The sequence below is a fragment of the Saccostrea cucullata genome, unplaced genomic scaffold, assembly GCF_032062105.1.
Source record: "Saccostrea cucullata isolate Sc308-1 unplaced genomic scaffold, CSIRO_AGI_Scuc_v1 ctg14, whole genome shotgun sequence".
NCBI lineage: Eukaryota > Metazoa > Mollusca > Bivalvia > Ostreida > Ostreidae > Saccostrea > Saccostrea cuccullata.
In genome coordinates this window covers 313,023-340,805 of record NW_026941090.1, presented here as the reverse complement: position 1 = coordinate 340,805, position 27,783 = coordinate 313,023, and the positions used below count along the sequence as shown (strand labels likewise).

The following is a 27,783-nucleotide window of genomic DNA, read 5'->3' as shown; positions in this document are numbered from 1 at the left end:
CCTTTCATAGTGGCTATTAAGCCTGATAGAATGAAGTTATACTTGGTCAGGAAAGGAGTTATACATTTTTTCTCAAGGTGACTTAGAACTTGATCTAATGAATTGAATTCAGTCAAGGTCAAGACACAGGTAATTTATAAGCATTCTTTGTCTGAAATATGAATTCCCAGCATTTTTTCATAGAAAAGTTCTGAGACTGGACACAAAATCTTGGATATTTTCTGCCTGTGTCCTTAAACTCGCTGGAACAACCTTGGCTAAACATCAAACAAAACCATATGGGTAAAAAAAAAATTCAAAATAAGGAACTAAAGTTACAGTATGTTCAAACCAAATCATTCAAAAAACAACACCATCAATTTTAAATTTTTATCAATTAACTAAGTCAAGTGCAATTTCAGGCAAAATTTTAATGAAATCAATACATGTATATGTACATGTACTTTAAATAAAGTTTTCCTTGAACAATTTGCAGCACTGGACATATGATGTACATGCACTGGTTTTAAACTGTTTCTTCACACTAAAATCCAGTTCTCTCACACAGTTCAACTTGAATACCTGTGCTACCATGAATTGTTATGCTGTGTAACTAGTCTATAGAAAAACAAAGCAAATGTATTAATGTACCGGTACTATATGTACTATTAAATATTCAGTGAATATATCTACATTTAGAAATACTACTACATGTAGAGAAAATCAAAACAGAATTTTGAATCTAGAATCATCTAACATCCATATATCAAAAACAATATTTTTTTTTCTCAGTATATGTACTTTATACAATTGTTGATCTCAATTATAAAAGCAATGCAATCATAACCAAACACATTGTTAGAAACATTTTACAACTGTAAACACCACAACAACAAAAAAATGGAACAACAAAAAACACTGTTTATATCATGTTCCTTTTTTCTGCCAGTCTATGCATAAAAGTACTTATCAACACTCTTGATTATGAACTTTTTCATGTAGTGGAAAATACAATCGTACTCCTTCTGTCGGGGATCAGCCATACAGTCCAGTAACACTGAGGCTCCGTTGTCCGTCACAATGGATCGCAGCACACAGCGGAACTGTGTGACAGGCCACTTCATGGGACCGTGGATTTCATAGAACAGCCTCTCAGAAACAGTCTGTTCTAACTGCAGATTCTCTCTAAATCCTCTATCCTTCAGCTCCTTCATCACATTCTTTCTCTCCACCCAAATCCTGCACATGACCTTAACATCCATGTCGATGTAGTACTCGGAGTCCTGGAAATCGTACTGGATGTATGAAGGATCGTTCTTCCTGTCTTCCTCCTCTGCCAGCCTTTCCTCTTCCTCCTGCTTCCTCCGATCTTCTTCGTCCTCCTCATCCTCTTGGAGGGGATCCCTCACTGCCACTAATTCTGTTCCATCAACAGTGCTGGAAGATGTGGGACCTTTCCCTGCAGGTGCCCAGCCTAGATTATCATTGTAGTCTTCATCATAGTCTCCCATTTCATCATACTCAGTAGACTGATGATACTTCTCTGATGTACTTGGTTTCTCCTGACCCTGCGATGTACCTGGTTTATCCTGACCCCCCGATGTGCTTGGTTTATCCTGACCCTCTGACAAGCTTCCTCCAGCTGCCTGACTGGTTTCCTCTGTCATTTGACCCTCCCCATCTCCCTGCTGACCCTCCATATACTCTTGAGACTCCTGTCCCTCCTCACCCATAGCTGTTGGGCGGAATGGTTTGTTCACACATCTGTAGATGGTGTAGTTTCTAGAAGACTTCAGGTTGACCGGGAGTTTAACGTCTGCCAAATCGCAGTCAAACATGAGACTTCTCTCTATCAGGCGGTATAAGAACACCATCATCTTTTTACACCAGCTGAGTTGCATGTTTCCCCCGGCCTCCAGGGCCTGGACATCCGCGCGGGAAAGCTTGTCCATGTTCATTCTGATGAGCATCTGGTAAGTACCAAGCTCCTCCGACATAGGATTCTTAAGTTTTATTTTCTTCATATCAAACCCCTGGGGTATTTCGTTATCTAGTATGTCCATAATGCTTTTTGTCTCTGCACAAGCCACATCAAACCAGCGCTGTGCTTTAGCCTCGGCAAGCTTCATTTCTTTGATGATTTTGATGACCATGTTTGAATTGACATTCTGTGTAATGTTGTGGTCTAGGACGAATGGATCCTGAAGAATCATGGATCCAACCTACAAAGAAGTAAATGATCTTGTGAAATGGGGTAAATTTACCCATTTATCCTTTAAATCAGGGATGAAATATTTTGAAATTAAAAAAACTATTACTTTCATATGAACTCTCTGATATCAACATTTACATGTAAAAGTAATGTTTGTACAATATAAAAACAAGTTAATTTTATTTAGCAAGTTATGCATCTCGGGATATTACTCAATAATTAATTCCTCATGTATAATTAGGAATCTACAGTACTTGAATTTTTTTGTAAAGAGTAAAACTGAAAGGTAACAAAACATTTGTATTAATATCTAAGTAACTGTGACTCAAATCAAACTGCAAGATATTAATTCCCTCTCTAGTGGTTAAAGCAGTTATTTACCTTGAGGGTCTTTTCCAGAACTGCCCGGGCCAAGGTCATGGGTTTTCCCGTCCTCACAGACATGGGGGTTGACAGGAAATCAAAATTACCAAAGTATTGAAAGAAACCGTGTAACAACTCCTCTGAAAATGAATAAGGTTTCAGGGTTCATAATGGACACAGAGCTTTCATGAAATTCTAAAACTGAAAATACAGATGTACATGTATCTGGCACTGAGAGTAACCTACTTTGTATACAGAAATATCTTTTACCTATGGTTTGTATGTTGGTAGTAGGGGGCATAAACTGAGATGACACAAAGGAGCAATCCCATTGGTCAATAATAGTTCTTTCTCTACCTGAAAAATATATCACACAATTATAATTACTCATTTATATTATCTTAATTCACCTTCATTGTCCTTTAATTTTTTTTGTGGTTTTTATATATTTGTAATGAATTTCATAATATATATTGCTGACATTTCTTTTTAATAATTTTTTTTTTTTTACTTGTCATAATTTACACTTGAGGATTATAAATTCTTAAAAAAATCACTTTCATTCTTAATAGCCTTTTCAGATGCATTTTATCCATATGATCGGTGGGTTTTTTCTTTCGGAACATCATCCAAAAACCCTATGCCTGCATCTTTTTATACGAGTACACATTTTGCACATGACTTTACAGTACCCAGTGGTAAGATTATACCTACCACACATTCGGGCAAGTTCCTCCACTGGGGGTAACACAGGGGGCGTTGTATTCATCAGGTAGTAAATGACCAGCATGGTCAGGGCATACGAGGACAGTCTGTTAGAGGCCTTGGGATTCCCAGCAACGTCCTTGACCTTGGCCCAATACCTGATGGTGTAGACCAGGGGCTTGATCCTTGCATCAAACAAACTGAAGGTCTGGAGTAACCTGGTGTTTTGTAGGGCCAATCTGTGTGAGTGAACCAAAAAAATGTTGCTATATTTTAGAGACAGGACATGGTTGATATATCTATTGGATACGCATCCACTGATTATATTAACCAATTTTTACACAGAACCTTTCTGACAGCATGTTGACGTCCTCCTTTAAAGGTAGCTAAATATTACTGTTTAAATATCAAAGGCATATAAAAATTTATTTCAAATATATTGTACTTGTTGTTAATGGAGAGATCACACTTGATTTGGGAGTTGTAATCGGTGAAGCGTAAGATGGGACATCGCTGACTTGGTATAATCTGGGACTCCATACAGGTAGGAGCATGCTCAGTCAGAATCCGCTGGATCAGCTTCAACTTGTCCAGGTTCCTCATTCCGTCCACATCGACCTGGGTCAGAGGGGCTTTAGCTTTCTTCTTCAGGGTGTACAGATCCTTCACAAAGGGCAAGGTCACATTCTGAAAGGAAACACTTGTCAGTGTATTGCTATAAAGTTAATTATTGTGTATTTATATACATGATCACCATATTACTACTCATGTTTCATTCCTCCCAAACACTGTTGCACATTCTCTTGCGTAATTGTGCAAATAGAAAGTTCTCATGAATAAAAAATGATTTAAAGAACCTCAATGAAGTCCTAACTGCTTATTTCTTAAGTATCTTACCGTGGATATCTCAAATCCTTGGATATATCAAAGTATTTTCCTGTTCTCATCAAATTCGAGATAACAAGGTGTGACTATATACATGTATTTAAATGTTATCAAAATAGTGAAAAATACTTCTTTTCATCATTTCTTTAGCAATTACCATAACTCACACACTCCTTTTTTTTTAGCATAAACAATTAAATTCCACTTAAAATTACAAAATAAATGTTTACTGGTCAATTTTAATATACTGCAAAAGCAGAAAAATTCATTTGGGATTAAATTTGGTTTATTTCGTTGTTTACAATTTTCAACAAAATTAAATCCAACACGAAATTTTAAATGACTATATATTGAATATTGTTATCTTCAAATGGATGAAATTTACTGCCCATGAAACTGTTTTAGATTATATATCAACCAAATTTGATCCCCAGGAAAATTTGCGTCTCTAGAGTAGTTCCACTCTTCCCATACTCACCCCCGTTCTACAAGGAATTCCGAGTTTACTCAGGTCAATAAAGATGTCCATGTCACAGCCTTTGATTCCAAATCCATTCACAGATGACCCAAACTGATTTACTGTCATCCCTACATTTAATACACAGGTTATATTTTATTTCCAAAATTTAAGATCCTTTTCTTTTAAAGAAATATAAATGAGCAATAAATTTCATGTAGCTTTCTTGTCTTATTTTTTCATCATACATCCTCTATCCACATTTGTTTGCATGAACTTGTATTAAATTTATACATTTATTTGCAAGATTCATTAATTTTTTTTTAAACAACATTTTTGTTTAAAATTATTTTTGCACTACAGAATGAGATTAAAAAGAAAACAATATTTTTAGTCAATGACACTACAAACAAACCTGAACGATATTCGCACCACATACAATGTAAATACATGTTTATACAAATGCGCTGAAAAGTAAATTTGTCTCCTTTGATCAAGTTGAACAAACCTGGGAAGAATGGTGTTAGAGCGTCCTCGAGAGTTTTACATATTGTATAGCGGTACTGGAACTCTAGAGCCGTAACCTGTGTTAGTTCGACTAACAGCATCATCTGAGTCTGAATCTAATAGAGAGTAACAGGACATATAAAACACTGGACATGGCACTTGATCCTCCTGAGTCAGACTGTGGGGTGGTAACTTAAATGTTTCACCAGATCCCCCTTTTTTTCATTTAAATTTTTTTTATGTGTTTTGCACATCTTTTTTTAATGTGCCCTGAATATAAGTCACACCCTTGGAAGATCAAGTGGATGGTTGGATGATCAGATATTGACAGGAAAGATTGCTTGAGATCATTGGATGTTAACTGTATGGTACTTTATTTTGGAATATAAAAACAGACAAAGTTTTTTTCCCTTGAATGTTCAATTTTTCAGTCTTTTCAAACACCAATATGCCAAAGAAGTTTTCACTAAGTCAACACCCAAAGAAGGTTCAAGCAAGAGTGGATATCCAAACGAAAGGAAATTCATCTAGTATAATATGCTAAACTTACATTTAAAATACTTTGTTGTAAGTGTTTAATCATTTTACTTTAACACTAAAATAGAGGAGATATATAACAACAGAACAAATCTGATCATGCCCATTACGACTTGACAAATTTGATCATGAACAGCTTTAATTACTAAGATTATATTGTGATTTTTTGAATGTTCGTTTACTAACCCCCAGGTGTACCTACCCCCACACACTGATGTTCTGTTAAGTAATTCCTGAACTCCTCCAGCTGTATGGGGATTATCTCCTGACCCTCAGAATCCTTGGCTCTACCCTGCTTGGTTGGCTTGGGACCTTTGGCTTTTTTCCCTTTGGGCTGGTAGGTATTGTAGCTCTCATATGGACCCACCTGTATATTCTTGGCTGCTAACTTTTCAAAATTGTTTTGGTACCTATTCCATGGCATGTCCTTGTTATTCTCTTGGCGCTGCCATGGGAAATAAGGTTCTGTTCGCAGCTCCTTAAATGTTCGGGGTCGGATTTCTACGTGTTGGCTGTTTAAGACGTGTTGTCCGTAACTTGTAACGGTTTTAACTGTATCAGGTGACACAAATTCCACAATTGCAAAGGCTGGTACTTTCTAACATGAAACAATAAATAAACAACATAAATGTATTTTAAATTTTCATAATCTTTACATGTCTAAAACTAAAAGAAATAATCAAAATGCATGTATCTGTTTATAAACATTTTTTATATGGATTTATCCCTATAATAAATAGTGATGGGGAATCGGAAAAAAATCATAATCGATTATCGGTAATAATCGGCTGGGCATAATCGATTAATAATCGATTATAATCGAAATTTTGAACTTCAATAAAATTAATATAGAAAAGTTAAAACTTATTCAGATTTCTGTCAGACTTTTACATAAAAAAACATTTACTTACATAAAATATTCAAAAATTTTAATTGAAATTTCTTTTTTAAAAAGTGGAAAATAGTATTTTGTCTACTTTAAACAATATAGGACTATTGAAACAGAATGGGAATTTATTTTTTTTATAAAGTCCATGCAATGGGTATTTTACTGATATTAGTCCCACCTTTCATTTAATACATGTACGTATTTATTTCTTAAAATTAGTTTTGATTAGTTAAAATTGCAAGTGTTAAAAGTAATTATCCTCATGTTAGACTTGTATTTATGATTATAATTACGTTTAAAGATTGACTAGACTAATTATGTTTTCCTTTACTTGCAATATTACCGTTTCCTGGTATTAGTCTAACCCCATATTTAATCATGGCGGTAAAAGTATCAACAAGGCACGGGATCCTTTCATGTTTTCAACATTCATCACTAATTTTATGCTCTTTGCACTTGGATTTGGTAATAAAATTAAAGTTTGACAATTTTAATTTTTGTTAGCGATGTCGGTGACAATTATTTTATAATCGATTAGTAGCATCGAAGAGCTTCTAACGACCGACAATTGATTGTCGCCGACAATCGTTCCATCACTAATAATAAATATATGAAATAAGTATCAATAAAGCAAATATAATCATCCTTTAAAAAGAGAAAACCTGGCTAGTTTTGCATTATTATCAGATTTCAGACTAGTGCACTCAAAGATCATAATATGAATTCAACTAGTACAATTCTATAAGCATTATCTAACATCACAGCTAAAAAATAAGTTCTTGTAATAAAAGAATGCTGTTATGCAGTTATTAGTCAATTTGAAGAGCAATTATTTTGTAAATACCGTCTTTGCGGATTTTTTCTCATCATAGATAATTTTTCCCACTGGTCCGAACATGGAGAAATAAGCGAGCAGCTCATGTTCCTGTGTAGCGGGTGGGAATCCCCTGACATACACACTTCTCAGGGCTTCATCTCTGCGGGTCTGGTATCGTCGGAGCTGAACCTGATGTCGCTTACCATTGATGTGGTAGTCATACAGGTCAGCTGTGAAAAATAAGAGGCCCATTACAAAAAATATTCTCTAAAACAATCTAAGCCTTTATGTACTTAGAGAGCATTTTTAGATTTTTCATGTACACATTTATTATAAAAATAAACTGTGGCCCTGCTGTTGTAAAGAAAATTAAATTTTTTATCCCTGTCTAAATCTTTGAACCTTTATTATGGTCTCACAGTAAGGCTTATCCTAGCTTCAGGAGAAGTAATTAAATTGAGTGTTGAACTGCTGATGGTATTAAATCAGTTTTTTCATCATAAAGTTGTGAATTAATTATGTTTAGTGTATTTACCACGGACCTACGGAATATATACTTAATAGTGAGCTCTAATGACAACACCTGGGTGAAAGATAAAATTCAGATTTGCACATCCATTCAAACATTTTTTTTTCCGCAGTATCCTGCATGGATTGTTTAAGTTATGTTCTAGCAAGAATAACAACAAAAGTTCAATGAAAAATAAAATCTCCTTGATTTCATGGAAATATTGCAGATAAATAGTGGGTAGACTTTACTTTACCGGTCCCCAGGTCCGCAAGATCCTCGCGCTCATTGGACTATGACGTAACAACTACGTCACTCAACTCAAAAAATTTGCACACTATTCGACTGATTAGGGTTAGTCTTGCACCCACCTGAGAGATTAGGGTTAGTCCTTGCACTAATATTCGACTGATTAGGGTTAGCCTCGCGTCCATCCGAGAGATTAGGGTTAGTCCTCGCACATTATTCGACTGATTAGGGTTATTTTAGCATCCGCCCGGGAGATTTCGTCTGAACGTCTTAGTCCTTGCATACCATACGATGGATTAGGGTTAGTGAATCGTTCTTTTAGTTAAGTTAAGAAATTCAGTTGTTTCTGTAATTTTTCCAAGATCATAATTCAGATTCATAGGCATTTCCTTCGTTTGTTTACATGGAAGATTGGCTAAGTCCGAAAGAAATGACACTAAGCATGCGCTTCGTTCAGAATTATTCTTTGTCAATTTTTTCCTTGAACAAACAACTATTTATTAATTTTTTTCAATGAACGAGGTTAAAAACTTTGTTTAAAAACAAAGTTTTAAACTAAACTTTTAACCGTAGAATTCAATTTTGGGGTCAAAAGGCCAAAAAACCTCGTATTTAAATTTTTTTCAATCGCTCACGCGATCTCATATATATACTGAAGTCGCCTTCGGCGATTCTACATATTAGCGCGTTTTTCTGGGGACCGGTAAAGTAAAGTCGTTCCTAAATAGTTAATAAAATGTTCGATAAAGTCGGCACTTTCCAGGCTTTTGTTTGGTAATGCAATTAAATACATTGTCACGTGACATCAGAGTCTACACTCACCAAATGTCATGTGCTGTTTGACAAGCCTGATTTGAATTTAAACTGAATTAGTATCTGTGCTCACCCTAAAGGTCGCAGCTTCAACATATTACATGATTTTATACAGGATTTACATGATTTACTTCCTAATTGTTGCTACTTATTTGGCATTGTGCAGGGCTCGACATTAACGCTTGTCCGCTTGTCCGGTACCAATGAAAAAAAATTTCGGACAAGTGAATATTGCTGGGTACTTGACTGATTTTTCTAACCAAATAATAATAATCATAGAAACAACTATTGTAAAGTTTATCAATGGAAGCAGTAATAAACCTGAATTTCGCTGTGTTAAAAAGTAATATATTTGATTGATATTACATTTTGAACATTTATGCTGTTGTCAGGACAGGAAGTCTAGATAAAATTTTGTTTTATATGTGTTTGTCTTATTTATCAATAACAACACTTATAAATCAAGCACATTTAATTTTTTAATTGTTTTCAAGTTGACATAACAAGACATTCATTGAAAAATTTTCGGACAAGTGAAGTTGAAGTTCGGACAAGTAAATATCTTGGTCACTTGTCCGAATGGACTCTCAAAAAAGTTTGTGGTGTGAATGCAAATCACACATGATGTGTTAAAAAGTAATATAAGCTCAATAAGAAGTCTGGACTCTCATTTTACACATGATTTCTTAGAATACTAATCAACTTTCAGTTTCTACCAAAGGATCTTGTTTCCCCTTACCTGACGAAATTTCACACTGACAGATATCGCAAATAACAAACATTTCTAATTAAGGGAAGCTTTTCACAAACTCCTTGACTAAATATTATTGTAGGGCAACTTGCACTCCTCACTAAGGCTAAAATAGTAAAATTTTAAAAAGTAAAATTCATGCCATGATCAGGCGGCCATGTTCAGTCAAATTTATCCTTAAAGCAAACGATTTTTATTTCTTTTCTTGAAAACAGATTTCATATTTTCAGATTACTAATAAGACGAATTCATAAAACATCAACTTATACCCTCAAATTTATCCCCTCAACTAAGTATATAGGGGGCCTATGTACCTAAGAATTTTAAGTTATGAAAGGCTTTTGGATTCTAGATTAATTTGCAACATGGCGGCCCTCATTGGAAAAGTTCGTCAAACGACATGGCTTTTACCGCATGTCCTGAGAGGTTTTATTCAAAGTTTACCAAAGGCCAATAAAAGTACGTTAAAATACCTAATTCTTCAGTGAAACAAATTGACACCCTGTCAAATATTGAAAAAATTATGCCTTTAACCATAGAGGAAATTCGAGTTACACAATGTTAAGGATAATCAATTTGATTGCCTCAAAAGATCAAGATTCTATTTTCTCACTTTGTATTTTCGAATTTCGACTTATTTAGACGTTAGTATTTAATTAATGTCAAACTTAAAAAATTATAAAACTTATAGAGTTCAGACTTCTAAAAAGATTATGTAATATATGTTATGGCTCTAACAAGTTTGTAATCCAAGATAATTCCTCTGACTCTATCCCCAGGCCCTGCTTTTTATATTGTGGCATGTGTAGGATATCCCCTGCACATGTCAAAACATAAAAAGCAGGGGATAGACTCAAAGGAATTTAGGATTAACAAGTTTGTTGTGTAACGAAAGAGGAGAAAAATGCAGCAAACATAACTGAGATTCGAACCTGGGCCCCTTGAATCTCCTGTCTGGTGCTCTACCCATACCAACTGAGCTATCTGGCCACCAGAAATCCCACTCCTCCCTCCTCAAAGGTCTTTGGTCCCTCAAAGACCCCAACCGAGGCTCATCCCCGTAAGGGTGAAACGTTTACTGAATTTTGTAAACGTTTAAACGAACAGCAGTAAACGAAACGGTACCGTTTAAACGTGAGAATTTTATGTGTTGAATTTTTATGGCTACTTACTCATGAAACACTAATTTAATAAACCATTCTTTCTCTTTAATGTAAGTATGAGTTGTCATTTTTGTTTATTTGTTGGTTTTTATGACGAAAGAGTAGGAAGTGTCAAAAACTGAAAGGAGATAGTAATATACAAATATGATACGATAGTAATATAAAAATATAATACGATAACATTGAGGGTTTTCGGTTTACGTTCAATTTTTCAAAGCTTTATATTCATCATTATACCGTTATAAGCATGATACTTTTTATTTCCTAATCAATAAAAAGCAACAACAGTGGTTATTTATTTTAGAACATATACTTGAAAAATTAAAATAATACATCGCTAGTTTTCACTACTTGTAAATCGGAATTAAATATGTTAGACCATATTGGTTTCTAGATAGTTTTGTTTTATGTTTCGGGTATCGATTATAACAGAAAAAAATGTTTGTAACAGACACAGAGTGTGTTTTCTTTGGTAAATATGAAATAAAACAACTTGTTTGGATGAAAGGTTTTTTTCTGATAGAATTGATATTAACCTTCGTGTAAACGTTTACTCAGTTTGTAAACGTTTAGAACATTTAATCGAAACGTCGCCGTTTACACGTGTAATCGTTTCACCCTTACATCTCCGGCAGGCCTCTCACCTGTCAATTACAGGGCATGACACAGCACCAAATGTAATGGGAGAGGAGAAAAATGCAGCAGACCAGACTGGGATTTGAACCTGGGCTCCCTGAATCTTCAGTCAGGTGCTCTACTGACTGAGCTCTCTGGCCACCAGCGATCAATACCTGGCTGATCGCCATAGTTGTATGAAAGACCCTTAACATGGAGCTTGATTAGTGCTATAAACTTGGAGCACATGCAGTTATTGCCCTAATTTTGGAGCCTAACAGAAGCCTTAAGTGTATTAGGTGCCTTGACACCTAACAATGCTGTAGTGATGCTAATACTTGGAGCCTATTGCCTAGAAGGTTAGACTAAGTATGCCCTAACAGGTGCTCTAATTAATTTAAATTACAGAGTCTAATGCCTTAACAGGTGCCCTCACTATGTAATCTAATTCCCTTACACTGATAACAGGTGCCATAACTTTGAAGTCTAATGCCCATACAGTGAGGTGAACCTTATGATGTTAGGTTCCAGACAGGTTATATAAGGAGAGAGATAATGAACAAAGATATAGCTTGTACTCAATATTTAAACTGTGACTGGAAACATTTAATATGCTCATTGAATCAAAATTTGGTATTAGATTATAAAGATGAAAGATCCAGAGTTCTTAATTTAAAACACAGGATCCACAATATCCTGTAAAGCTGGTACTTTCAATAATTTCCAGTCACTTATTAGGGACCAATTCCAAGAGATATTGCCAAGATAAACCCAAAAACATCACAATTATATTGTGTATATAAAGAGAGACAAGTGTGTGCTTCCAAATGAATCTAAACCCAGAATATCTGGCAAGGGAAACCAGTGCTCTGCTGATCAAACTTACTAACTTGGGCTAATACACTTAATAGGATGCCATGTATTTTACAATATCACATTGTCTCCCTTCTGAGGTAGAGATACTATCAGTGTCAGAGCATGTGGGGCAAATGGAGAAACATTAGATGTCCATATTTCGCTAATAAAATACTTATTACTAGAGGAGGTGTTTTTTTTCAACCATGGTCTTTTTGGCAAATTCAAAAAATTTAATTGGACATTTGTATCCAGGGGTATTATTCTTTGAGCTCACTCTCCGTACCTCCAGTTTGATACTTCGGTGGATCCTGTACAATACGTTGCATATTAGATACTCAGGTGACAATTAAGACCCTTTGGCATCTTGTATTTTTAAGGATTGCTAGAAGGAAAAAGACCACATCAGTTCGGGACCCTATGTAAGTATGCCTTTGTGCAAGTAACCACCATCAAAGGCAAATATTTGATTTTCAAAATTTGTTCTACTTCTATTGTAGAAAATGGTATGGACTTGTTTCATAGAAACACAACAGTGACATTTAGGACTATTGCTTTCACAGTTAGAGACCAGTCATCTTCTAAAATTAAAATACCAAGTTCTAAAAAGGTACAAAAAAAAGATAAGACTCTCAAGTAAATGAGACATATTTAAATTATGCTTATTCATACTGTGAAACAGGTTGTCCTCAGTTGTGCAATTGTTTTTGTTTTTTACTTTGTTGGTTTTTTGTTTTTTATTTATTTTTTTTTTTATTGTTGTTGATTTTTTTCAAACAATTACATATTGAGATTATTTTCAGACTGCAGAAAAATCTAGCTCAAAAAAGAGGAAAAAGAAAAGTGCCAACAAAAATGAGACTCAATCTACAGGTATTTATCTTTTATATGACTGGTATGATTTCATACTGTGACATACAATAACATGAAGTTTATACTATTTTGAGCATCCTATTTGATGGTGACAGTTTAAGACATTCTACTGCATCAATTATAAATTACCCAATGAATGCTCAATTTCTAAAGATAAATTTATCTCTTTACCAGTAACTTCTAAACAAAGCAGAAATGACATGGATGAGTCAATGAGCATCACAGATGGTTTAGAAGCTACTAAAGAATATGGTACAGAAAGTCTAAATTCTTCCCTGTCCAATACAGAAACAGTGAGTATATCACACACTAGACAATGATACAGCATCAATCCACAGTGTATGCCAGTTAGAATAATTGAACTGTGTCTCAGGAAAAGCCCTCACGCCAGGTCACATTCTATGTAAGTGTAAGGTAATACTCAGTACTGGACTCAGTATGGTTTTCAACTTTCATAAGGGAAACAACTCTTGTGAATTTTACTTTCCAATTGCCTTGAATGAAAGCTTTTTATTTTCCTTCCTTTGTAGCACACATTGAAAGTTTGGGTCCTGGATGGTCAGGGAAGGTGGGTCAGAAGGAACGTCCAGTCATCTTCTTTTGATGAAGCTTCTACAGATAGTAAGTAAAATTAGGAGTTAATATGAATACATTGTGAAAGTTCAATCTAGTTTAAATTTCAGATTACCATTTTGCTAGTCTATATTTTGATATGTATTGACTTTTAGGTGTAAAATATAAAGTAAACTAACCAACCTTCCTGTTGCTATTTAGTGAATTTATATTTCACTTACTTCCTTAAAGACTTTCTTTTATGTCACCCCTGTTTCAATCTTTCTGACACGTTTTTTTTTATACAAACAGAGTATAAAACTATTCTATGGCTCCCTGATCTGCATTGGACTTACTAACTTAATTATATTACAGTGGAGTTACCCATCGAGCAATGTGATCTCTAAGTTTCTTGTCTTCTCTCAGTAGGTAAAGATTTTCAGACCAACAGGCCCCAGGTGAAACAGATCTGGTCTATTCCCAATGTTTACAGGTCCAGTGAAGTTCAGACATTTATCTCCGAGGCCCAGGGCTCTGTTTTGATTCACTGTTATCCGGATACGTGTTACCATCTTATAGCAATGTGTGAGAGACTGGGTACAGTGTCCAGGGCTGTCATCGTAAACCGTAAAGTCAGTATCAAGAATTCAGATTTATGAAACTTGTCATTTTCTAAAGAAAATTTAAGACTTAAAGAGCTTTTCCATGAAAGAAATTGACCTGAAGCAAACTGCATTGATACAAGTATACATATTTTTTCATTTACTTGTGAAGAAAAGAATCAAACTCATCCTAGAAATTTAATAATTTCAATGAAATTTGAAGTGTGAAAGCTGAACATTATTTCTAATATAGGTACTTGTACGGAGTATTTTGCCATACACTATTTTATTATTATTTTATTTAAAAACAGGATAAATATTCTTTTCTTTTGTAGACTGTTTTAGTTACTTATGAAAATGCGAGTGATGTCACAAAAATGATTTCTGAAGTTAATAAAAATGTGAGTAATTTGTATCCTATTCATTTCATCTAAAAATCATTTAAGAAAATCTATGTATCTGAATTTTTTGTCATTTTTCCTTTGGTTTGCACTTCATAAAAAAAAAAAAACTCTCTCTTTCTCTCTCTCTTGCCTTAAAGGCAGTTTTGTTTTTTTTCTTCAGCCCAACACTTTTAATATGATGCAGCTTGAGAAAAGGGTATTTAAGGTTACAAAGAAGACACTAAGGAAAGCCACTAATCAGGAGCCAAAATGTCAGAATGTGAATGAGCTGTCACAAACAAATCTCTACGAAAAGTTAAAAAATAAAAACGTAAGGACACAGTACCTAGCTCTTTGAAATGGTATGATTGACTAAGAGTATCATTCTAAGAACATGTGATTCACTGGAATTTACCTTACATTTGACTTTCTATTTTTCAGCTTGGAGATCAGATGAGAGTGTTAGGAGAGAGAGGGGGTAATATAACTGACAGACAACGAGTCTGGTTCTTTATCACCCAGTGTATACAAGACATTGTCGACCTCACTCATCCTGATCATCAAGTGTTACCTTTTGGATCAGTTGTCAATGGATTCACCACAGAAAACAGTGATTTAGATCTGGTTGTAGTGAAAGAGGTAGGGATATCGCATTATATGAGCTCATGCTAAAGGATTTAGTAAGCTTTTTTTGATCAAAATTTGTTAATTTTCCATCACCTTTGGTATCATTGTTGGCGTGTAAACATTTCACGTTTTCATCTTCTCCTCCAGATCCATTGCGCCAACTGAATTTAACTTAGCACAATGCATCTTTTGGTAAAGGGTTACCCCGGTACTCAGATTTTTTTGAAACATAGGCCATCCAACCCCTCCCTTCTTCTTAAGGGAGATAATCAAGAAAAGGCAAATATAAGGTTGGGTTATCTGAAAGTCTTCTCAAGAACAGTCGAGCCAGAAAGCTTGAGGGGGGCTAATGTAAAAACATGTACTACCTTGTGTTCAATGTTGGCTTTGACATTTCAGGTTAAAGTTTTAGGGACAGTTTTCTTTTCAAGTACATCTTTGCCCAACATTAATCAGAGAAACATGGATTATGCTTATTGTATGTTTTATTGTACCAGTCAAGTTTTCAGATGCTCTAATTTCAGTGAAAGAATGAACACATTTCCGGTAATGTTTTTTGAGCAGGTTGAGGTTTTTAGAGCAGGTCAAGTTTCCAAGTACATGTATATATAAATCCTATATTGACCAAACTCTCTTGAATGATGCATCTAAGGATGCACACTGTCAGGTTTGCTTCAATTGCTGGAACTGACCAGGTCCATTACCAAAAAACTATAAGGCTGAACAAAAGTGCATTGTAAAACTTTCTTCAGATACTAGATTTGACTTATGTTTTCTGAATGATTTATGGGTACATATTTGCTAGCCAAGTGTCTGTTACATTATTACATATCCCCACATCAGATTTTGTCAGTTTATTTTATACTGTCATCTAGTAAATTAATCCATTTATATCACATGTATGTACAGTGCATGTTGTTGATAAAATTGGAACTTATTTTATTCCTTGTATTATAGGGCCATAATAAAAAAGATGAAGGAATCAAACTTCTGATGAAAATACATACAGCATTAAAGAGACTTCACTCATATAAGAATATCAATCCTATATTAAATGCTCGAATTCCAATTATCAAATTCCATCATCCTGTAACAGGAGTTCACGGTGATATTTCTTATGGGTAAGTTACTAATGTAATAAAGATGTGTTTGTGAAACATTATTGTCCTGTCTTGCAGCTCATTTCCTAGGTTAACATTTCTCAAAAATATCTCAGACTCAATTCACACATTTAGCAACTCCGCTAAAATTTAATTTGCCCCACTCTACACCCAGCATGTAGCCTGTCATTGAATTGTTAACAACTGTCTTTGCCTACCATGTCAAAGATATACATGTACTCAAATCAAATGTGGTTCAAATGAAAAATGTATATTTATCATATTTTGCTGCAAAGAGTATTTCATTTTATCTTTCAGGAACAATACTGGAATAAATGCATCCATATATCTGAATGCCATTAGTGTATTTTCACCGAGTGTAGTACCATTCATACTGACAGTCAAGCAATGGGCGACACACTATGTGAACTGGTTCCCTCAGAAGTTTGTCTTCACGGCCCTAGCTCTGTTCTATTTACAACAGTGCCAGGTCATTCCACCAGTAGGAAGTCTCAAGATTGAACCTGGTAATTATTTCTCTATTGTATGTGGCATGTATCTGAATGGCAAGAGCCTTCATTTGATAAAATCTATCAGTACTTTGATTCTTGATGGGAATATGTAAGAACTATGAACATTAATTCTTGATTTGAGCTCTTGTAGAATTATTATTGATTGATGGATGAATACTCAAAATTAATTGACTCCCTTCTTTGATATGTCTAGTGTTTTTTTTCCCTTTTAACATTTCAGAACCTTCATTGGGGTCCAGAAAATGGGAATGTGATGTTGGGGTGTCACCAGAAGATTTACTCTATGGCTACTTTAAATTTTATGGACAGTTTGATTTCCATCACAATGAAATCTGTTTAGAAACTGGTACAGTCATCCCAAAAAGAGTGTTCTTTGATAACAAGATTGTGAATCCTTTTACGAATGGTGAGATTAACAGCTATGAAGACATTATATGCAGACTAAATGAAGACAGTATTAGCGGTATTCAGAGCAGTATGAAGGAATCACTACGAGTATTAACAAATTCACCAAACTCTTTCATTTTAGGCAAAAGAAGGAATCTATGATAAATTGTGCTAAAAAAATTAAAAGAAATTTATCCGTGTTTTTGGTTTGATACATATCATAAGCATTAATGACTGTCACATCCAGGAAATGTCAGTAGAACCTGCATTCTCGGGTACTCTGTATCCTATTAGTCAAATATGACAGTTATTTTATCAGATCTGTCATGTTTAAGATATCACAGTACCTTTGTTCAGTGCCCTATGTACTTCATAGATATATCTGAGAATTAAACTAAAGTGTTTATTTGTTTCATAAACACAAAGCCAAGAGACAGGAAATCGTCAGTCTGATTACAAATCTTTGAACAGAGAAGATGTAATGTTTAGGAGGGGGGGGGGGGCAAATTGATTTTTTTGTACCATTCAAGAATTCATATCTCGATCATTGATTGGCTGAGATCCAAAATTGTACAATCTAAGATGGGGTGGGTTGGGGGGTAAGGGGGGATGCCCCCCTTCCCACACTTTTGCATGTAATTGTAAATTTTTACCTTTAATTTACCATAAAATGTTCATTGAAAGGCTACCACTCACTGTTAATGAAACTAACTTCCCCCTACATTCCAAAATAAAATTTGGAATTGGATTTAACCATCTTCAAAATACAATATTGACCTAAAAAACAATAATGATTAAGGAGGAATGCCACACCAACTTTTTATTTTATAGATCTCTGAGTCAACCTTTTTAAACAATGGTTTCAGCATTGAAAGGCTGACATTAGCTCTTAATTATTTTATATGAATTTTTTTGTATTTTTTCAAAGAAAATGGAAAAAATTATTTACATCAAAATTAGATGCTTTCTTGTAAAAATTTTGCTGTTAATGAATGCATCACATGAATACCTAATAAAGTATGTAAAGAAAAGCCCTATAGATATTAATCTTTTTTTAAATAAAAAAATATTTATGAAAATAAAACACATACTTTGTGAATATTTTTTAAACTTGTGGTTAAAATCTTCTTAAAACCAGTCATAACTGGGGAGAACATGTTCGTTAATCATGTTTATAAAAGAAATTGAAACGAAATAGCTAAATTTTAGAGAAATTAATTTTTTTAAATTTTGGCCAATCCCGATTAAAATTAAACCGATCCCAACCATAATTGTACAATTATTGGAAAAAATATTTCCCCAAGAACACTAGTCTGATTGGGTGTAATAAGGGTTAAAACATTATTAACTTGACAATAAAATAGATTTCTTCATTGTAAATACATGAAGAGGCAATAAATTAGTATTTAATTCATTTTGTATTAATTTTGATCGGGATCAATTTAATTTTGATCGGGTTAGGTCCAAATATTGAAAAAATTAATTTCTCTAAAATTTCTCAATTTCGTTTCAATTTCTTTTTAAAATATGATTGACAAACATGTTTTCCTCGGTTGTGACTAGTTTTATGGTGTTTTTAACCATAGGTTTAAAAAATATTCACAAATAATGTCTTTTATTTTCATAAATAATTTTTTTATAAAAAAAATTAAAAAGTCTAACCAGCCTTTCTTTACATATTATATTAGATATTCATATGATGCATTCATTTACAGCAAACTTTTAACTCAAAAACAACTTATTTGGATGTAAATAATTTTTTTTCATTTTCTTCGAAAAAATACAAAAAAATTCATATAAAATAATCAAGAGCTAATATTGGCCTTTCAATGCTGATTGCCATTGTTTAAAAAGGATGACTCAAAGATCTATAAAATAAAAAGTTGGTGTGGCATTCCACCTTAATATATCGTACTGCACAGAATATCTCCAATGTTATCTGTTTACTGCAGAAATTAATGCTTAGAACATGAAGGGATATAATCTATCAGTATTTATTTATAACATTTATAAATACTAAGTATTGTTTATTCATTTCGAAAATATTGTCGCCTACTATTAACAATGACTAAAAGTTTCCCTATGTGAGCACCACATGAATTAACTTCAACATTGTACAGAAGGGAAATTAAAATTTAGAATCCTCCACTTCTTGGTGACAAGCACCATTATGATGACCAACATCTACAGAACTGACCGGCTTTAGATTTCTCTGAGCTCTCGCTGCTTTAACTGCCCTTTTGTTTATGTAGCACAGAATTCGGGTCAACGTCAGTGTTACAAAGGTCAGAAATAAACAGCAAAACACAAGGCAGTACAGCAAAATCTCCAGCTACAATAAAAAGTGATGTTGATGGTTATCAGTAGACACAAAACATTGTCAAGTCAAAGAAGATTGGGGGAAACATATATGAATGGGAGGTACTATTGTGGGAAGAATTATATACTGACCTGTTTTTCTGACATCCCCCAATCTGTTGTGGCTGTGAAATAAAACAAATCAAACAAAGAAAAATTTAATGAATCAATCGTCTATTCCTCTGAAATCTGATTATCATTATCATTATCAATTTTTTTTGCAATGCATATCAATGAAATGATAACTGCCTCTTAATAGTTTATCATCTGTCACAGACTCACAGATTCGACATAATGCACAATTGAAATTTGAAGATGGATTTGCATTTTACCAATTTAACCAATTGCATCTAAAACAAGAGGCCTTTGGGCTACAATTCTCAGACATTTCATTACTCAAAATTCAGTCATATGTTATATGTCCATCATTTCAAAAGTTTTGATTTTCAAGTATATATGTTTAGATTAATTTTCTATGATTTAATGTATACTCAACCATGTATCTTACCTGCACATTGACAGGACTCTCTTTGGATGTAATCAGTCTTTTTAAATTCTGGTGCTAAATTCAACCATATATTTTCTTGTTGAACTAGAGGCCATTTGCTTTTATTGGCTGCTGATGTCTTGTAACCATTGTATATCAAGTGATTTTTGCTTTGCTTGGTATATGGACGCCATGTTATTTGAATATCTGAACTGGGATAGCTGGAAAAAATTAAGTTTTTAAACAGTTGTTTTTTTTTATCTATTTAAAAACCATATAAAACTCTCTCTCTCTCTCTCTCTCTCTCTCTCTCTCTCTCTCTCTCTCTCTCTCTCTCCCTGATTCTATAAGAATTATGTGTTCAGTTCATATTTCTGCAGTAGATAAGAATGGTTCTAAAAGATGTTGACCTGTTTTGACAACTTATCAGTTAAGATGATCAAAGAAACTTAAACTTAGTCTTGTTATTTTCTTTATGATTTTTTTTAAAATAGCCAAGTCTGCTCATTTTTGGGTGAATTCTTTTTACAGGAATTTTCAGGAAAGTTATCATAATACCGGTATAATTTTTTTAATTTTTGAGTTATCATAATATAATTTTTTGATTTTTTTAGGGGGGGGGGGATATTAATATACTAAGAGCACAAATAAACACTTCCCTAGAAGGGACATGACAATATCAATAGCTACTAATTTGGGGGAAAAGGACTTTGAACTTCTCTGGAGTAAATGAAAAACAAGTTTGTCGAATAGGGGATTTCTGGCTTATGGACCTTTCAAATCATGATGGTAAGTATGGTGCATTAACCTTCTATGATCTGAAGTGGTGACCATTTTATTCAAATGTAAACATGGAATTTGTGTCAAGGTAGTTAAATAAGCTTTAAAAAGTACAAATCTTTTGCATAACCTCCCCCCCCCCCCCTTACTGACACCTGTATACATACTTTATATTATGCAGTTAAAAAATTAAAGATATTTTCTGTGTCAAAGAAGGAAAGAAACAACAGGCATAGTGGTCTTGCTTGTAATTTTTGTAATTTTAAACAACGTGCATTGGAATGGACCCCCCCCCCCTCCCTGTTCCGTAAAAATACATAGTACTCTCTGATATAACTAAAATTTTAGTTTCAGAGAGTAATAATTCTTATAAAATGATTGTTTATTTGAAATTTTGGATTTTTCAGTTGTTATACTTTGTGAATATATCATAGAAAAATATTTTAGTTAAAAAAAGGTCAGGGTACAGAACGAAGGGGGGTTGTTTCCCAAGCACCTGTGGCATAAATACACTGTACTTTAGTATGCATATTTGCAGTATGAAACTGGTAATAAAAGAATAAATATTTAAGATAAAGTTCACAAAGAAGAAAAAAACTTGATAGAAACCCACTAACCCATGCTGCAAAAAATTTTTAACAGCTGTCAGCACAAAGACGGACTTAGCATCAGAATCGCACCCCTCTCCTCCTCCACTGAATATACACAATGGATCACTGGTTCCACCCTGTAACACATAGTATGGCTCCAACAAAGCTAGAAACAGTAGGACTGATCCACTGAGGTGGTTAAGATTGTTTACAGAGGATACAGAAGTGTAATCATAGAGGAGACGTAAAACTTCGTTGCATATACTATTTGCAGTGACATCATCAGGAAAGTAAAATGTCTCCAGCAAGGTACTTGCATTAGATGATGTCATTGATGAGACCATATGTATGGCCTTCTTAAGAATTTCTTGGGTGCATGGGTACTGTCGCTGTTGAACTATCACCGACTTTTTTCGATAGATGTAAGATGGAGCAACCACATTAAGGTGAAGTTGTTCAATATACCTACGGTTTTGACTGCCCTTACCTTTCACAATATCGTCATCTTGAACTGGTCGAAACTGGGGTAAGGTCCAAGGGGACTGGTTCAAACTCACATTGAGCAGAAAATCTGGACTCATTTCTTTAATACATGTCAGTAAACCAGTGGAATTGCAAAGAGTTTTTAATTTAGTTTCCTTGATAAAATTCTGCCTTGTGTCTGCTTTCTGAGGTGAATAGGGAATATCAAATGGCAGAGAGACAATTTTGGAAAATAGAGCTTCTTTCGTGCTTGAATAAAGAATCTTAGCTATGACAGAGTCTGTTAAAAAGGCAATATTGTCCTCATCACCTCCAAAAGCGACAATGTTGTTTCTGACCCATTTGATGGCTAGAATTTGGTCTTGTATTCCCAAATTCTTAAAATTAAGAGATCGAATCAATGGAAATCCAAAAATTCCCAGACGATAGTTGATTGTGACCACTATTGATCCTGTTTCCAATGCAAGAAAGGAACCATTAATAATAGCCCCAGCACCGTACTGGAACTGGCCAGGATGTACATAAATAAGGACTGGACGTTTTGTCTTATCCTTTTGTTCTGGAACAAAAACATTCAAATTCAGGCAATCCTCACTTATTTTCAGATTGTTCAAAAACTTGTGCATTAGAATATCCATAGCCTGCACACAAATAGGACCATAATTCAATGCCTCTAAAGTTCCGTTCCATGCTGGTATCGGTACAGGCGGAGCAAAACGTCTGCTTCCTACAGGAGCCTGAGCGTAGCGTATTCCAAGAAATGACGTCACCCATCGGTCTGCCAGTCCTTGAATCTTACCATTTCGAGTTTCGATCACATATTGTGCCAAACTTCTTATAACTTGCAATGATATTAAAAGTGCGAAAATATTCTTATTACGCATCACTGTCGCGTTGGCGTTGGACTGACAAACGCCTCTATCATTATCGTTCATGCATTTCTCTTTTCACACGAAATCAGATCATTTGCATTCTTAACACAACACACCTACAAAGAAATTTTATGTATTGTTGTTTTGGACTAATTTTAAACTGTAATTGTTGACAGATTAAAAGAATTTTTTGTAACACGTGACATAAGGACATTTCCGCAGTTCTCTTTTGGTGTTTCTTGGACATGATGTTTAACAAGAAATTTCCGGAAAAAGGATTCAGGATTGCATAATTATTAAATATTCAGTGAATTTTTTTGTTAGTTTCACCGTTAACATGCTAATTAAGTTGTAGAAAAAACTTTTATGTGTTCGAATTTTAACCTTTCCTGAAAGCGGACGATGTTATTTTCACTATACTTATGTGCCACTGTCGACAACAGTTCCTTACAGCCTCACACAGAAATTATTCCTGGAACACCTATTAATTATCTGCATTCATAATGGAGCCGGTTCCACGGGCACTTGTTTCGGTTATAAATTTTTAACCCCTAGTATAACTATGGGTTAAAAATTTATTTCCGAAACAAATGCCTGTGGCCGGTTCCCCGGTTCTGAAAATCGTAATTTCTTCAAAGTTCGTCATACTGTATTCAGGGTTATTTTCGCCCTTTCACACTTGCAAACAATTTTGCCCCGTTTTAAATTCGCCCAGTCATAGTTTTGTTTAAGAAAATAATTATACGTCATTTCTTCATATGAGTTTCTCTGTATACAGTAAATGTTTATCATAAAAATAAAGACGGACAGACAGACAGACTGATATTAATATCCCCGACTTTTTGAGAAGCGAGGGACAATTATTCCTTTCATTCAGGGTCAAGCTAAAAAATTCTCAAATTATGTCTGATTTAAATAACACTTTCGTTTCGCGCGATATCTCGAGAAGCTATGAACTTTTGTAGTGAATTTTACAGCATATACTTACTATGGCTTAGGAAAGACGAGTTCTTAAAGGTAAAAGGTCAAGATCGTAAATTCCAGGGGGGGGGGGGGTTGGTTAGAATTTTGACCTGGGTTCAGATATTGAGACCAAAGGTGTTGAATTTAGACCTTAGCCCGTTGAAAATTAAGCCAGGTAAATCGGTTCTAAATTCAACAGCATAATGAACAAATATTTATGATTTGAAATTCATAACTATGATTTATTCAATCAAATAAACACACTTAATTTTAATATCAGGTTGCTGAGGAACTTATCCCAGTGAACTTGAAATAGAAAACAGGTTTTAAATTTCTTATTTGAAATCAGACGATAAGGACTCACTAACAACTAAATTGTGTATTAAACGATTTTATTTCATTTTCATCCTTTCCATTGTCAGTTTTCCTTATTTGTGAAGTTATGTCCCCTATTACCTGCATATAGTGTCTGCATCTCTGATTCTATATATTATTCGAGGGCATGCTCCGAGTACGAACACTTTTTAAGCCGAGGCAGGCTACTGACAGATAAGTTCGTGTTACAGGGATTTCAGCAACCTTGATAAAAGTCAGCATTAACATATCTTCTGTGGTCGCTATATAGACCTTTTAATTAAGCTCACTTGGGCCAAAGATTCAGGTGAGCTTTACTCATCAAAATCTGTCCGTTGTTTGTCATTGTCTTCGTCGTTGTAAGCTTTTCACAATTTCATCTTCTTTTCTAGAACTTCTGGACCAATTTCAACCAAACTTGGCACAGAGTATCTTTGGGTAAAGAAGGTTCAAAATCGTTCAAATGAAGGGCCATGCCCTTCTCAAAGGGGAAATAATTAAAATAGTGAAAAATGAATGGCATAATTAAAAAATCCTCTCTTTAAGAACCAGTTGAACAGGAAATATGAAACTCATGTGGAATCATTGTCAGGACTGTAGATTCAAGTTTATTCAAATCATTGCCCCCAGGGGTAGGATGTGTGGGCCACAATGGATGATCAAAGTTTTATATAGGAATATATAGGAAAAATCCTGAAAAATCTTCTTCTCCAGAACCATTGGGCCAGGAAATATGAAACTCATGTGGAATCATTGTCAGGACTGTAAAATTCAAATTTGTTCAAATCATTGCTCCCAGGGGTAGGGTGGGTGGGCCACAATGGATGATCAAAGTTTTATATAGGAATATATAGAAAAAATCCTGAAAAATCTTCTTCTCCAGAACCATTGGGCCAGGAAATATGAAACTCATGTGGAATCATTGTCAGGACTGTAAAATTCAAATTTGTTCAAATCATTGCCCCCAGGGGTAGGGTGTGAGGGCCACAATGGGCGTTCAAGGTTTTACATAGGAATATATAACAAAAATCTTTAAAAATCTTGTTCTCAAGAACTGTGCTCAGAGAAACGATTGGGCCTACCTAGTTCAAATCATGACTCCTGGGGGTAGGGTAGTGCCACAATGGACGATCAAAGTTTTAAATAGGAAAAATCTTCAAAAACGTCTACTCAAGTACAGCTAAGTCATACGTGGAAGCATCCTCAAATAGTGTCGATTTAAGTTTGTTTAAATCTTGACCCTGGGGGCCACAATAAGAGTTCATACTTGTAGGAAAAAAGTAACAGGTAGTCAAAATAAATATGTAAGCATCCGTAGTTAGTGTAGATTCATACTTGCTTCATACCATATTGTTAAGCCTTTGTTTTTTTTTAACGAATTTGACTACGGAATGTTCGGTCTTCCTGATCAATGCAAAGGCTCGCGGCGGGTGTGACCAGCTGACAGATGATGTTCATTCCTCCTAGGCAGCTGATCCCACCTCTGGGATATCCTGGGGTCCGTGTTTATACCCTCCTCGCAGATTTGTGTTTAAAATTTTCTAGAGATCGATCACTGTGCTTCCCCTTATTCACCCTACTTATTCTAGCACTGGATCTTTTTTTTTATGTTTCATACCAATTTTTAGGCTTTCGTTTTGATCTTGAATTTGACTAAGGAATGTAAAACTTACGTGATCAGTATTTGTATACTAGTACACGCAGCTGGGGATACACGTGTAGTCCTCCTAGTCACCATTGTGCACCACCTATTTATTTTTTGATCTGACGCGTAGTTTGGGTCTCCCAGAGCAAAACATGGACTTTGCAATTATAATCATACGAGAAGTGGGGTATATATATCATTTAGTGAACTCAGTGCCAACAGTACCTCTAGTTTCAACAGTAAAAAGTTATATTTGGGAAAAAATTTGGGAGGGACCAGCCCATCTGTTGTGTATGTGTGTATGTATAACATTTCCTCTGCAAACTTTTGTAATGCAATATATGATTTATTTTTTTTTTAATTTTGATCGTTCTTAATTATAGTGTAAGGGTAATGATGTAGTTTCAGATATATATTGGTATATTAAATGTACTACATGTATATGCTGTAAAGACCAATCTTTAATATTTAACAAACAGAAGAAAATGATGGTACCTTGGTGTCAGATATCGAAATTTAGGAACAATAGAATAGGAATTCATGTAATTTTGATCGTTTTTTTTTATCTAACAAAAATTAACAGAAGCTGGAGAACAGGAAAACACCCCGCCCCCCCTTCCGACGGTCCATGACTGGCTCCCCCCATTTGTTGTAATACAGATGAATCAAGGGTAACTTGGTAATGTATTACCCTGATAAAAAAATTTTGGTTGTGAAACGAAGTTGGAACCCCCCCCCCCATCTTCTCCTTGAGTTAGGGCAATTTCTATTCTTTTCAATAAAATTATAAATAGACAAAAATGTGATTGGGTCTTTATTTTACAAAATCACAAATAATACATGTAATAATCATCATATACTACAGCTTGATTTGAAACTTTCCACATGTCAAAAATCCTTTAAAGATATTAAAAAAAGGTGCACAAATCTGCAAAAAAAAAAAAAAAAAAGAAAAAAGAAAATTCACTCGGTAGGTCACTAGCTGTAGAACTGTAGTAGCTCCCGGATTGCGAAAATTGAGAGCTACAGTTGTGCAGCTAGGTAGGTCACCAATTCAAAAATCATAATACTCATGATTTACAGAATGTTTTGAAGTTCTAAAATGTAAATAAAAAATTAATCACTCATGGTATACATTGACATAAAAGTCATTACATCTTTTTAAGTTATTTGATATACACATGTATATACCCAACTAAAATCCACACAAAAAATAAGTGTTACACAAAATAAAATAACTAAAATAAGACATCTTTAACAACTTTCAAATTTTTAGCATATGACTCTGACTGGCCAACAAAAACAGTTGGACAAATTAATATACATGTATATTCAAATTCATCAAATATGCAAGCACCAGTATCAATTTTTCAATGGCACAGTACTCCCCCTTCTGTCGAAAGCCTAGTTACTATGCCCAACAACTCAGATTTGTGGCCCTTAGCACCAAACAGTGCTGCATACCCCTTCTTCTTCACTCTATCAGACAATGCATGTACTACTCACAATATGTCCCATTTGAGTCTGCCTAAATATTCCAGACAGTACAGTTCCCCCCACTAATCCAGATAGCAAAGTTCCCTAAATACTCAAGACAGCACAGTTTCCCTTACTAATCCAGATAGCAACGTCCTTTCTAAGGCCTAGAAAAAAAATATGTTTGTTTCCGCTTTCCCGACCGACCCTAATTTACAGTGCCGATCCTAAACATTTTTTTAATGCTTTTGTCTCATGATGTGCAAGATTTCAACCAGGGAATTATAGCCTCCAACTTTGCAAGCTTTTCAAGACAGAAAGAAGTTTGTGTCACCTTTCTATTATAAGTTAAGTCACACTAATGCTTGAAAACACCATTTCTTTTGTCATTAATGTTACATCTACACACGTTT

At 34.5% G+C, this 27,783-nt stretch overlaps 3 protein-coding genes across 3 annotated transcripts; 1 reads left to right on the top strand and 2 right to left on the bottom strand.

Moving 5' to 3' along the window:
* Positions 1 to 355: 355 nt before the first annotated feature.
* On the bottom strand, positions 356 to 9,837 carry LOC134257153 (uncharacterized). Its single transcript, XM_062739794.1, has 10 exons — positions 9,661 to 9,837; positions 7,379 to 7,581; positions 5,848 to 6,243; positions 5,110 to 5,224; positions 4,623 to 4,732; positions 3,705 to 3,946; positions 3,269 to 3,498; positions 2,825 to 2,911; positions 2,573 to 2,694; positions 356 to 2,201 (listed from the first exon to the last, which is right to left on the bottom strand). The coding sequence occupies exons 1-10, from the start codon at positions 9,701 to 9,703 to the stop codon at positions 930 to 932; spliced, it is 2,820 nt and encodes a 939-aa protein (XP_062595778.1). The 5' UTR covers positions 9,704 to 9,837; the 3' UTR covers positions 356 to 929.
* A 195-nt stretch (positions 9,838 to 10,032) lies between these two features.
* Positions 10,033 to 17,544, top strand: LOC134257170 (speckle targeted PIP5K1A-regulated poly(A) polymerase-like). The gene is made up of 12 exons (XM_062739815.1): positions 10,033 to 10,131; positions 12,806 to 12,915; positions 13,109 to 13,178; positions 13,353 to 13,471; positions 13,709 to 13,799; positions 14,157 to 14,362; positions 14,668 to 14,733; positions 14,897 to 15,046; positions 15,157 to 15,354; positions 16,300 to 16,463; positions 16,761 to 16,969; positions 17,196 to 17,544. The coding sequence occupies exons 1-12, from the start codon at positions 10,038 to 10,040 to the stop codon at positions 17,522 to 17,524; spliced, it is 1,806 nt and encodes a 601-aa protein (XP_062595799.1). The 5' UTR covers positions 10,033 to 10,037; the 3' UTR covers positions 17,525 to 17,544.
* Positions 17,545 to 19,340: 1,796 nt separating this feature from the next.
* Positions 19,341 to 23,039, bottom strand: LOC134257083 (uncharacterized). The gene is made up of 4 exons (XM_062739726.1): positions 21,605 to 23,039; positions 20,229 to 20,428; positions 19,814 to 19,845; positions 19,341 to 19,694 (listed from the first exon to the last, which is right to left on the bottom strand). The coding sequence occupies exons 1-4, from the start codon at positions 22,993 to 22,995 to the stop codon at positions 19,491 to 19,493; spliced, it is 1,827 nt and encodes a 608-aa protein (XP_062595710.1). The 5' UTR covers positions 22,996 to 23,039; the 3' UTR covers positions 19,341 to 19,490.
* Between the last annotated feature and the right edge of the window lie 4,744 nt (positions 23,040 to 27,783).